General features: G+C 30.7%; 1 protein-coding gene across 1 annotated transcript in view; it reads right to left on the reverse strand.

The window, feature by feature from the left end:
• Window positions 1-14,535, reverse strand: part of rdgA (retinal degeneration A) — a 355,552-nt gene that overhangs the window by 181,625 nt on the left and 159,392 nt on the right. The window contains exons 2-3 of the mRNA XM_088201623.1: window positions 7,090-7,267; window positions 5,854-6,869 (exon numbers count right to left, since the gene is read on the reverse strand). Coding sequence (XP_088057749.1) covers window positions 5,854-6,869; window positions 7,090-7,179 — 1,106 coding nt within the window. The 5' untranslated portion in view covers window positions 7,180-7,267. The remainder of the gene's footprint in view (window positions 1-5,853; window positions 6,870-7,089; window positions 7,268-14,535) is intronic.

Below are 14,535 nucleotides of genomic sequence, written 5' to 3' on the forward strand. Positions count from 1 at the left end.
ATTTCCCAGCAAAATAATAAAAAAAATAGCATGTGTTTGTAAAAGCTATTTTTTTATACATCATATAGTTTTTAGTGACCAACCGGTATAATAAAAGGAAAATACATTTTAATGTGAAAGCATATTGTACTACTTAAAAGTCATAACAAAGTTTTTAGTACATATATCATTACAATGTATGTGGTTGGTTTTGAAAGAAGAACAGCTAATATCCGAAACATTTGTTCTTTTCCTACAAATTAAATGAACATAGATTTACCATGCTTTTAAAATATAAATAAATAGTGCATTACGTCAGTTTTAAGTAAAACCCCAAATATTTTGCATTTCTACAAGTAATTCATTTTCAGTAACTTCAGAATGTAAATCATTATCATTATCGATTCAACAAATATTTGAGATATTTGTAAAATAATATATTTTTTCGCGACATATTCAATTGCTAATAACTACAATGTATAAAAAAACGTTCTAATTACAATATTTAAAAAGAGATCATGTATATAAATTAATCCTGAGTTTTTTAAGTTGGCTTTAAAAATCCTCAACGGATCATATACATATGTATATGTAATAACAAACTTTTATATTATATACTCAGGTAATTAGATGTATTTTTAATAGTCTTTTTTCATCAAATTCAGCCAGAATTAATCTAAAAGAGTTCATAAATATTCATGATTATGTTTAAACATTTAAAATTTAATTATGTATTAGGAATAAATTATATTTACTACATGTACTAAATATTAAAAAAATGGTTAATTTATAATATTTTTTATGTACATAGATACTTGTTTTTTCAACGTGATTCAAAACGAATCTGCCCAATTCGGTAAAGCCAAACGACAAGAGAGGATAGGTGGGTGTGGTTTTCTTTCTACTAAACTTTTCTCGCAGCTTAGGGTTTTATTGCGTTTTGTATATATTTCGTTACGTCAATTCGTCGTGAAATTCTCTTAAAGTGGGCGCCGTTGAACGGCGCCCGGAGCGCCTGCATCAAAGATCAAAGGCTTTCGCTTTGTAGCAGACGAAGAAGAACAAACTAGGGAGGAAAAGAAACAATTACCGACCATCGTAAAGTTTTTTCGCTCGCCAAACGTTTGCAAGATCAAATAAAACACAAAAATAACCAGACCGCCGGCGCCGTTTCCGGAGCGTCCGGAGAAAGGCTGAAGTTCACAATTGTTTCACTCTTACAATGGAACATAACGAATTAAGTTTTATACTCTCAAATTACTTCTTCAGAATACATACGTGTACTAATTTGAATTTCGCTAATTTGTTACATGAACTAACCAATGGGGGTGAGATTTTAAAGCCTATTTTGTCTGTAATATTTTTTTTTCAGAAATGAAAAAAAACTTACATTGTACGTAAAACTACTTCATATATAGATGTATATTATATAAATATATTGCTAACATCTATGCCTTTGACTATAAAAAATATTTTAGATTTATCTCCTAGAAAACTTTCGAGCACGTTGCATTTTGTAAAGTATTACTGAGCAATACATTCCTTAATTAAAGCTTAATAAAGTTCACAACACTAAGATAATGTTCATAAGAAAATAATAAATCACAGTAATTATAGATATATTTATTTAAAATCGCTTCTTGAAAATCATCATCAGCGTTAAAATATCATAGTTATAAGATTTTGCATCACTGTTAAATAAGAAAATATATTTATTGACCTTTTTTATTAAAAATTTAATCGTAACATATTTTTTAGACTTGATTTGTTTTTGAGAACTTATATACTTCAAAATAACAATATAAGCTTTCGTCTGTTAATTTATATTTTCTCACATTCTGAAAGGATCGACTTTTTTACTCAATAAAATCAGCCATAAATACTAATTTTAATTTTAAAACAATACTTTTATCTCAGATCTTAACACAAAGTTGCTGAGCATAAAAACAGTAAAACCACGATTTAAACAAATTGCAGTTCGAAACATTAATAGAAATATAAACAGTAGTTTAATGAGAAATCAATAAACAATATGCGTATAGATCTGGTTTTATATAATTTCGCGCTAGACATCGCTGAATAAGAACACCCAGAAATAGTAATCGCCACTGCTTTCTAAAACGTAAGCGAAGCACATATACCCTTCAGAAATCGATGCAGATTTCTTCGAATATGACCATTATGACTTTACATGCATCATTAAGGCATTATTCAAATGAGTATGATTTAATATTTCACAGGGTGGGTCATAAGTTTTTGCATAATTAACATTTTTATGTATTATTGAACACTAAATATAGTGCAATAATAGTAAAAAAAACACACATTTTTATTAGCGAATATAAACAAAATTAGTTTTGAAAGAAATAAACACGTTCACTATTTTTAAATATGCTCGTAGGAAAAATATAGATGGGCTCACAAGAAACCGTGGCGGCCACGTCAGATATTTAAAGCTTTTACGATTTATTTTTTCGTACACTCAACTCGATGACCTGCTACACCACTACAATTCATTCGGATTGTCGCTGACGTGTAGCATTGCCACCCGATTTATATTTATATGGTCTGCCAGATTCACTCTCTTTCAACAAAAGAAGACAATATGTAACGCTAAACTGTATTTTTAACCAAGAAAAACCGCTTCCAAAAAATAAAAGATGGGTGACTTACCAATGGAAGTTTTGGTGAGTTATTTAAATTTAAAAAGTTTTGCTTTTAAAGAACCGATTTCATAAGTCATATGCAAAATAGCTAATTTTTGTCACGGTTACATAAAAACCGCACATCACTGGACCCGACGCCGGGGCTTTGCCCTTGCCCAGTTGGGTTTTTACATAAGCCCTTCAAAGCAGACAAACACAACAGCAGACCGTCGCAGTGACTTTACTATTTGACGATCACACTCGCCTTTCTCACACTGGGGCCTTGCCAGAGACTTCAGAAACTAGGTTCTTTCAGGAGCCAACGCTTTTGAAAGAAGCGTTGGCTCCCATGGTTACCATCCGCAGTAGCTTTGTTGAATATAATTATGTTTATTTGATATATATACATATCAATATATGATTTTCTTCTGGAGAACTCGAATTATGAAACCCTCAAATAATATTTTAACTGAAGTGAGACACCGATGTCTGAAAACTCATAAAAACTGTTTTGGCACAAAAACAAGATGAATATTGTCAAGCGATTTCAGATCCGCAAGTGCGTCGTTGTCTATGTCTTCCGCGTTGTTGGCTCACATACTTTCCTTTCATTCTGGATACAAAAGGAAGAGAAAGTAAAGCGAGATCATCGAGAGTGATCCAATCCCGTTTGGAATTGGGGCAAATCTAATTTAGCGATGTTTTCTATTGATGCAGAAGCACCGAACGGAATGTTGCTACATGCTTTGTATTCAATAAAAAAATAAAAAAGTAACGCTTTTTCCTACTTCTCGGTAACACAATATTCCCTTTGACTAACGCGTGTATTATTGCGAAACATTTTTATGTATGTTTTTTGTATATTTTTTTTGTGTATATTTTTTTAAATAAATGTACATCCATTATTTTCCTAAGATGTCTAATGTGAAACTTTTATAAAACTAATGACATTCAACGTTCTAAAGTTTCGTAGCCACAGACCCTTATCGCCGATACAAGGCAATAAAAGTCCAACTAGCTATTTAAGCTCAAAGTTCTTTCCTTCGAGCTAGTTTTTGAATAATTTATCCACTCCTCTGGTAGTGGAAAGTAAAGTTATAATTGCATATCTTTCCGCTAGAGGTTCATCGCAATAAACTTTATAATTTACTTAGTTGTGTCACATTTTTTAGCATTGTTAAAACAGCTAAATGGACATTAATGGTTTCCGAATTTCAAGAACAAACTTAAACATTGATTAGACTTTAAGCCTTCGACGAAGCTGTTGATCGCCGAAAACCTTACTATAAAGTATATTTATGTATATTTAGCTTATAAAAATATGTTCTTTTATCTTGTATATCTAACATATAAAAACAATCTATCAGAGTAAATGAAATAAAGTTTACGAAGATCCATAACATAATATGCGTACATGATTGATTTATTTTATTACTATTCCAGTTCAGCAAAAGTTTGAAAAGTCATATAAAATGGTAATATATCAATGTCTAAATAAACATTGCGAATTAAATAAGTTTTTAATTTAATAATAGTTTTATTAGAGTTATATTCAAATCAAAAACTTGAAGACAATTGCCTGTGAAGGTCATCTCATAAATACATTTAGTAAAACAATTAATCCCTTTTTTTTATATATTTAACAAAATACTAATACAATAACAGTGTTTTTGTTTTGAGAACAATATGCTCAAAGATAATATAAGGCAAATGTTCCTAAAAATCTGATGATAATATGTTACGAATGGTAGTAGAGCAAATTGATAAATATATGACAACTTCACAATTCGGAATTTAATGCTCTCAAAATATTTTGTTTAAATATATAGTTGAATTAATAATAGATATTTAATTAATTTAAAGAAAATCTGTACGAAAATGTAAAAACAAAACTTTTTCACATAGGAACCATAGATAACAATTTACGCGTCTAGGTTTTTTAGCGGCTGGGACAAACTTGTTCACAAAATTGTTTTTAAGATCCATCAATGAATTAACAGAGTTATGACAAGTTTTAGTAATTTGCCAATACCAGGTAATTGTGTTAGGTATTATTAAATATTTTTACCGTAATATATTGATAGAAGTATCTGAGTTACTAATGAAATAAAATAGTGGAAATTATATCATCAAATCATTTAAAATGACTTCAGAAATTATAAAATATATGCCGTCGGACTGTAATGGTAAAACCATTTTGGGCATAATATACATACATACATGCCTTTGGACTTTTAAAGGTTAAAGCTAAATTTCAGTTCTCCATATCAGAAACTCATTTTTGGCTCCATATAAAAATGAAAAACCTTTGCTGAGTGAAAAAGTAATGAAAATTTTGCTCCAATTTTCGACAAAGTATTTGTGTGGAAAAACTTTTTTATCCATAACAATAGTTAAAACTCGGTACTGTTCTAGACTTTAAATAAAAACGACTCTTCATATTGCAGTAACGTCATTAGAGCCAAAAATCAATAAACTTATTTCAGACAGGCAGAAACAAATATCACCCAAAAAGTGTGCATAAGCTTCAATTATTTTGTTTTAAATATAGATTTGAAGTTCAAAGATTTTGCTTCGACTAAATAAGAATTCACGATTTTGTTTAATAAAAGTATTGTTGGTGGTCTGCGGAATTTTAAATTACGATTAATTGGTCCGCGGCGTCAATATGGTTGGTGACAACTATTCTAAACGGGCAATGGTCAATATAGCGACCACAATTTTTTTTTTTAATATGAAATTTGTTTAATGTACATAATTTAAGTTTCAAAACCAAATAGTTTAACTTTAAATTTTAAAATAATTAATTTGCCAAATAAAGGGTTAAATTAATAGGTATGGCTTTTATAAATGTAACTATTTGTCACATGTGTCAATGCCAGCTGCGTACGGTGAGATTCATTGCCTTTCGCTCGCTCGCGTGTTAAGTGACGAGAGTGAGTGAGAAGAAGTGGCGTGCGGAACGTACGTAACGCATTCTATTATCTCTCACTCACTCTCGTCACTTAACACGCATGTGAGTGAAAGTAATGTATCTCGCCTAATCAATATTTAATTCAGCTACCGTGTGCACTCAACATTGGCAAAATTACATCAGATTCAGTACATTTTAAGAAGTATATTTTTATAACTGTGATGCTACCCGATATATGTAAACGTTTTACACGTAACAGTAAATTAGGGTCTTAAATTAAAAGGTTTTTAATAAAAAGGCATGCGGTTTTCCTACCCTCTGGAATGCAGGTGGTGATTGGGTCCAGATTCTAACGTTGGCGTCGGTTGGGGTGCAGCAAGCGCTAAGGCCTTGTAGCGCGCTTGCTCGCTCGTAGGCAGGACGATGTCCACTGATCTGGACCTCAGTCCCGCCGTAGGCACGACCAGAGTTAACCCTCCGGCCGTCGGTTGCAGTTCTTCCGTCTTTCCAGCGGACGACACTTTGCTAAAACACGAATCGACGGAAGCTGCACGGTCGCGTTTCAAATCGGGTACGGTTAAGTAGATGTCGCGCACTAACAGGCCCGGCACTCCTGGCACTTCCACCTCGCGCTCCTCGCTGCTCACACCGCACGGGTCGTAACTGGTGTTGGATCCGTCCGAACCCGAGACGTTCTCTAAAGAGCTGCCCGTCGGCTCCACAAAGAAAGCCTCTTGCCTGGAGATGGAACGCCTCCGCTGCGTCGGTGGTGGATGTTCATCCGGAGGCAGTTCGATCGTGGGCGACGGTGGAAACACTGGCAACCCCGGAGAGGTAGGACTCGTCAAAAGCGACGGACATGGCTCCAGCACCAGCTCCGGGAAATCGCGGCACATGGGCGACAGCGTGACCGTGATGTTGGGTGACGGCGGCGGAGGAGGCGCTTCCACCTCGTCTTCTTCCAGCTCATCGCTGGAGTCGCTGTCGTCAGCTGTGCTAGTGCGGTACTGTAAGGGCGGCGGCGGCGGCTCCCTCGATGGCTCTCCGCCCCCCGCGGCCTGCTGTCTCTCCCACAGCTCCAGATAGTAGCAGTGAACGCAGGGCGGTGGCGTTTTAGAGCTGGAGGAGCGACGCCGCGGAAAGCGTCGCGGGACGTCAAGGTGAGTGCCGGAGTCATCGCTGCCCGCTGAGTCAAAGCTCCTAGACCTTTGACTGGGCTGAGGCACCTTCAAGAGGCTGGCCGATGCGCCCGACTCGGACGCCTGCCTCGCAGCCAACTGCTGGCTGCGCTGCGACTCCAATTGGATTTCGTCGAAAGAGGCAGAGCGCACCTGTGGGACACCAAAGGCTCGGTATGACCACAAAGATGCTTGGTTATTCTGACGTCAAGCTTTATGTAAAAAATAACTAAGAATATTATGAAATAGCATCCATAGAACCATTAATTTCTCAAGTATTCATCTGGGTGCGTTTTGGCATGCAAGAGAGGTGTCCAGATATAGAGACATGCAGGTAAGGTTGATAGAGCTGAGAGTCCTGTGTGGTTGATACCTGTTTGGGAACCTCTAGGCTGCTCTGGGTTTTCATGTCGGCCCCGGTGGGTGTCCTTGACCTCCTGAAGGTGGTACGCAGACGCCGCATGCCGCGCGCCACCGCTAGCCGCCGCAGCCGGCGTCGCCTGCCGCGGCCATCTTCGCTCCTCGCCTCATTCAATCACACCATCAAAACACTGCAAGCGAACCGATGGTTTACGACCACTATCTTCGAGCACGACGCATGTTGTGAAGTATTTATATATATACACATAACCGTTCTTTAGACAACTTTGCTTATTATGACTCTAGTATCGCTCTTCGCCTTCTTCAGCATTTAACTTTATTATGGTAATAATAATAATATTAATAATTAATAATGAATAAACAACGATTGCCATAAAAAAATAACTAAAAATTGTTTTTTTTAACAAATATAAGGCAGTGAAGTGATAAGTAATGAACATAAAAAGGCAAATAAGCAAATTTGTCTACTTAACAGTGACTCGTAATAAGCATTATCAAAACAATATTTGTTTACAATGTACATATAGCTGTACTTATTTAAAATAATATCTAATGATTTTTTATAAAAAATAAGTTTTTCAAGTATTTTTTTATAGTTTATGTCATATTAGAATAATTATTGTATTTGCGATTTGCAGAACAAGTTTATTCGTCACGCCGGAGATATAATAACGAACGTGCTGTTCAGATATTTTGACAAATTAAAGCATAGGTTCTTAAAGTGAGCAGTATCGCTCACCGATGGGCGATAAACAAATTACTATGGGTAATACTCAGGGGAACTTGGTAGGAGATGGAGGAGAAGGAAAAAAATGTTTAAAAAAGGATATTTTTTATTACACATTTAGTTTCAGCATCCTCAAATATTTGCCGTTTAATAAAAAAAATAAAATGCGAGTATTTGCAAAAAAATACACACGGTATACTTGGGGGATGGTCGTACACAAAAAACGGCATTTAAATCCATTGGTATTATTTACCGTCAGTGATTTATGACCGTTTGTCTTACCCATATATTGATGGTTAGCAGTGCTAGCAAGAGAGATGAGAACAAATTTATTTTTAAAATATATAAATACAACTTTGATTAAGTGGTTAATATTTATTATCGATTAAGAAGTAAGAAAAATATTTATTTTTCACTTTTACAAATATAAAATAAGAAAATTTTTCTTTAACAATTAGGAGATTCACACATAGAAGATTATAAAATTTTCATTCAAAATTGTATGATGCTTTTAGATTTGACAATGGTCGGAACTTTGTAAAGTTTCTGTTATTCATTTGATTTATAATTGAAACACATTTTGGCTGTCAACAATATATTGGGATGGGTGAGCCATTTTACGTGTTTTTACAATAAACAATTTCATATATATTTATTAATATTTCAATATTTATTATGTAAATATTTCAGTATTTATTTGCCATTTTTTTATTTAATTTGTTTTCATTACAAAATTTAACCCTAACTGTAGACTTTAAAATTGATATATTATTACTAAAATCAAACCATTCTTAGATACAATTTTATAAAAAATACATTAGTGTCATTTGCAGATCAAATTATTTATCAGTTATTCTATTTTTCAATGCATTTTTATCGATATATATTTTTTAATATATGGTATTTTTCTTAATAAGCTCATGAACAGTAAAAATATTTTTTTATTAAATAAACTGTTATTTATTTATTAATAATCAAATATAAAAACTTGTGAATACAAATTTATTAATATTTTTGTAATGTGTATGTAAATTACACAATATAATTGCCTGCGAAAAGTAGTTTGTAATTAATATATAATTATAATTCTGATCGATTATCACAAATTGGAAATACATATTGTGGTATATAATTAAAATTGAGCTAGGGTATGCATAGAAGAAATCTATAGTTAATAATCATATTTTTACAAACAAATTCACATTTCTTTTTTAACAACCACTTAAAAATCACCGAGCAATTTTAACTGCGAAAACCGTTTTAAAATTAAAGTGCTGCAAAATATATAAATATACTTTTTATAAAAACAGCAATCATCACAAACTAAATGGTATTTTTAATTGTATCAGTGAAGTTATTTTTATTTGATTAATTTTATTTGATACGTCAATGCTGAATGCATGATTTATATTCTGAGCTATAAAAAAAACATAAAACACATTTTTTTCTTTCATGTTGAATATTTTAATTATTTTTGTATACAATGTAATAAAAAATTATCAACAAATAATTTATTCATCATAGTTTTATAATGATCTTGTATACAACTCAGGGATTAAATCTATTAAATGAACTTTGTATAAGTTTCACAAAACAAGTATTTTTTCAAACACATAATATAACGCTTTGTTTTTATACATCTGATAAACAAATATATTACAGTATCATCTGGACAATTTAAGGAAAAATATAAATTTAACAGGCCCATCCTCAATTTCTAACGATTAACTGTCACGACTTAAAAATGTACATTACGAACATTAAGGGCGTGTGAAAACATTCATATTTCGTAATATCATCGTGCACATTGTCATCAATCACGCGTCCACCCACAATCACGCACGCCAGCATCAATAGAAGAGAGTGATCAAAACAAGATTGATGCCTCTGAATCGCCAGGCAAAGTGTGAATAATATCACGCGACAAGACAGCGTCCTTCAAAATCATAAACTATGATAGCTTATAGTTTTCACAATATTTTTAAACAATGTATTCCATTAAAAGTGTAATCGCTTTAATGGGGTCGTTTCTTATTGAACCTTACCCGCGGGAATAGAACGCGATTTATAATGATTGGTTCGTGCTGGGGATGAATGTGCGGTTTCACCCCTTTTCCTAAGGGAATGTAAGGTTTTGTAGGTATTCGATAAAATGTTGTCAATGTATACGAAAAGTTCTCGGAATCGAATATCGATAGCGTTACAACGGCTTGAATTTGCTTGCATTCAATATATTCATCTGCACTGGAAGAAAGGTACAAAAGTAGTGAAATATGCATTTCATATTTTGGTAAAATAATCATTGACGTACACAAAAAAAAAATGTAATATATCCTGTGATGTACACTAAGTGTACATATTATTATACAGTATAAATAAAATCACTGGTAATTTGAGGCGGATGTATATAAAATTATCGTGACGTCCCATGCAAAAATATGTTTATAGAATTTGTTTGCCTTTAATTGAAAAAAATAATAATTATTTATAAATATTTTTTTTCTAACTTTTACTAACTTTTACATGTACCCTGAGTGTACATCACCAGCGCACAGTTTTTTTCACTATATACGTTTAACATATGACAAAGGTTCATTCATATGACCGGCACGATCAGTTTTTTAAATTTTCGTCATATCTGGTAGTTTGGAATTACTAATTATTATATAAATATAATTCCGATCGATTATCACATATTAGATTTAGCTATATTTTTCCAATCTCACGGATGAATATCGTAATAAGAAAATAAAATCAAGCTAAGTCATACATATTATGTATTAAAAAAATCCTTGTATGTATTAAAAAATAAGAAAAAAATATGTTTTTCTTTTCTTTTTAATAAAATATTTTGCTTTAAAATAAATTTTTTTCTCAAACCTAGTTATATTTACATAGTATATCCATAACTAGTTTAAAGTATTTATAAGTAATAGTTATTAATTTGCAAAATAATGTTTTTATTTATAAAATGCTTATTATTTTTCGTGTAAATAGGCTTTTTCGTTATAGCTTATATTCAATAGTAAAAACCAACTCTTCCGAAACGCTTTAGTTTAATTAATTTGTGCGATAATAATCATTTTGAATGAAACGTAGTGGAAAAACACAATTTAACGAAGTGAAAAATCCGTAATTAATTTTTCCCATTTAAAATCTGCTATGAAAAATAAAATATAGTTTAATTTTAATGTTTTTGTTTGTATTGGCATTCTTATTTTACACTTCTGGTTGTAAAAATATTCTATGTATAGCCATTATTTTGGCAGAAAGATTCAACATAACTTTCAATCTCATTCAAATCTTTAGAATAAAAAAAATAAGTTAATTTCTAATGCAAGTTATTAATTTTTCTGAATCAGTGTTATGTAATGTATTTGTAATAATTTAATTTAAATATAGTTACCATTTTTTTATATCAAGAATATAAATTTTAAAACTTTATAAATATAATATAAATAAAAGATCAAAGAATTGCGGTATATTACCACAAATAGGGTAAAAATAATATTTCTGGTTTAATCAGTGTTTAATAAAAACATAAAAAAATGCTCTAAAAGTATATTAGTTATATTTTGACTCAACTTAACTATTAATTCAAAGTTTCAGAATAATCTATAAATTAGCTACGAAAACACTGTATTTAAATGCAATAAAGTGGTTGTCATGAACTTAAAAGGAAACCTGCACTTACATTTTAAAATTTCTGATTTTATATTTTTATTACGACTTATTTAAATGAACTGAATAGAATCACAGAGTAGATTTTATGAGTAATTTTAAAAATTACTCATTGAATAATTTTTAATGCATAATGAAAATACTCTTTTGCAGAGTACACTTTTTTTAATTAAAACAAAAAATTTAGATGACTACACAGTGCTTTGACAGGTTTTTTCTTTCATATATACATTCTTGTAAAGATACTCACTGCAAATCATAAGCAAGAACAAAAGGATTAATATTTCGTGTCCCTTTGATTTAAAATCAAATACGACTATACACAAATTCTACTAGTCCTAAGGTAAACTGACCCATATTGTTAAATTTGAAACACAAACGCTGAAATAGCACCGCTGCAGTTAGCGTTTGAGTTTAGCTGTACAAGTTTCATGGTTAGGCGAAACAAGAAAACGGATGTTTGAAATAACAGTCGACACAAAATAACAATGAATTAATTAAACTCAACTATCGATTATGTTATCTGGGGTTAAACTAATTTAATTAAATACGTTATATAACATAATGAATTTCATAACAATTTTGTGGGCTAAAAATATTTTTTGTAATTTATTGTGCAGAAATATTTAAACGTGTAATATATTGAAATTTCCCGTGGGAACAGCACCTGATGGTATATACATACACAAAAGTTGTTTGTTTTAAATTTATGTTATTTAAATGTTATGGCTAAGTCAAACATGGCAAACGGTTATACACGCGAATGGATTTTAATCAAATCGCCCCGGGATAGAATATAAAGATTGCTGAGAAAACCCTCAATAAGAAAAACACAGTTTTTTTCACGTTTTAATAATAATATTGTATTATTTATTAGACAATCGTTATTTTAAATATTTAAAAATATATATATATATATATATATATATATATATATATATATATATATATATATATATATATATATATACACACATATATATATATACAACTTTACAGATCGCTAATTGATATCGTTCGCCAACCAAAGGTATAATAGTTTCCTAGGGTATACAATTACCTAAATGGCTATTAACACAAGACCACGTGCTCTTACCCTACTATATACACACATATAATATATAAAACAATTCACATTTACTTGAAACGTGTCGTATGTATTTTGCCTCACTGTTCCGTATGAAAATATCACATGCTGTGTATATATTCCTATGTTACCGGTTGAAAACGACCCCCAGGAGCGATGAGGAATATTATCTAAAATCATCGCTAAGGTTTGTGCTTCGCTGGTAGAAGAATGTGTATATTTTATGTTGAAAATATTCCTGAATCCCGGTTTTGTCTATGGCTCTTTTGTGATGCTCTCAAGCGTGAATTTAGTGTTCGAGTTGCCTCTCTAAAATGGAATAAATGTTTCGAATAACAGATACGATCAACTCTTGAGTTTTTAATATTCCCCAAACACATATATTTATATATGTGTTTAGGGGTGGAAATGCGCAAGCAAAATATAATATAACTAACTTTTTAATACAAACACAATGAGCTACTTTACTTTTATAAACCGTTTATATTACATAAGTACGTTTATTTATGAACTATTTTATTTTTTTTTCCTAAATATAAAATATATTTGCAAATAAATACACGTTTTTAATTACCAGCTTTAAAACTAGTTTTAGATTCTAGAAGCAATAAGTAAAAAATACCTAATAAAATTTAATTACAATTTAAAGTTATACAGTACATTTTATATAGTACAAATATTTGTATTGACTAGATGGCGGAATTCATTGAAAACAATGTTTAAATTAGAGTATTTAAAAAAATACCTTTCACGTGGAAGAAGATTATAAACAACAGTAAAGATAAATAAAAAATAAGGTAGTATATAATAAACCATTGCGGTTTCTTAGCTTTAAAAAAACCTTGTGTTTTTTTTTTAATTGTAAATTTTATTCAAAAACTAAAAATTTTAACTGCGTATTAATTGTACTAAAACTAAATTTAAGCTTAGAGATGAATCTTATTTTATTATATTTTTAAAATCCCCAAATATAATAATAAAATATTATTGTATGAAAACATATAATATATTAAAAAACGTTATAAAAATATAAATATGTTTTTCAGAAATACGAAGCAACAATATCAAATCAGAAGACATATAGACTGAATTTTAAATATTTAAGGCAGCCATTGAGTTAAAAAAATAGTTTTATGATCTGATGTAATGAAAATATTTACAAGTTTAGTGAGAAAATATTTTTTATTTTAGATAATTTAGGGTGTAAAATAAGAGCAATAGAAATTTTGTATCGTTCTATGATTATTTTTCATTCATATTAATTCAGTTTTGTATAAATTTTAATATTTTGCTTATTATATAATTATAATTACATTATTATTTAAAAATATAAAATATAAATATTTATATTTTTTATAAATATTTATATTTTTCATTTAAATTTTAAAACCAGTTTCAACTAATTTCTGCAAATTGTGGAATTCGAAAAATATTTTTTCAACTTACGAAAATTGGGAATTGGAAAAATACCAAAATTGCATAATAGCCACAACTTCCACTTTAGCCAAAAAAATCTATTAACTATTATTAATTGCCACAAAATCAATTAGTGAGGTTATATTGCTAGCTACCCTTTTTTCATAAGCTTTTAAACTCATTAAAGAAAAACACTAATAGCTTCACATCGAATAAAAATTGTTTTTCTTAACTTTGCTTCAGAGATATCTCGAAGCTTTTACATTTGCGATTTTTAAGAAGCGTTCGATTGCATAAAACACGATATACAACATTTGTTATGCTGATGACACGGCAATATTTTCTAAGACCACTGACGACCTTAAGTGTAAATAAATAATGTATAAAAAAACGTAAGTAACAAAAAAAATTTTAAACAAAAAAGGTGCCGAAACTTACTTCTTGTCAAGCGTTTTACTTAAAAACTGATATTCAAATATCATCTAAGTTAAATTTAAAGCAGCTTTTCCTATAACAAGAATCGCAAT

Source organism: Plectrocnemia conspersa, unplaced genomic scaffold (assembly GCF_051122295.1).
Source record: "Plectrocnemia conspersa isolate PC_06_02 unplaced genomic scaffold, ASM5112229v1 ptg000013l, whole genome shotgun sequence".
NCBI classification, from domain to species: Eukaryota; Metazoa; Arthropoda; class Insecta; order Trichoptera; family Polycentropodidae; genus Plectrocnemia; species Plectrocnemia conspersa.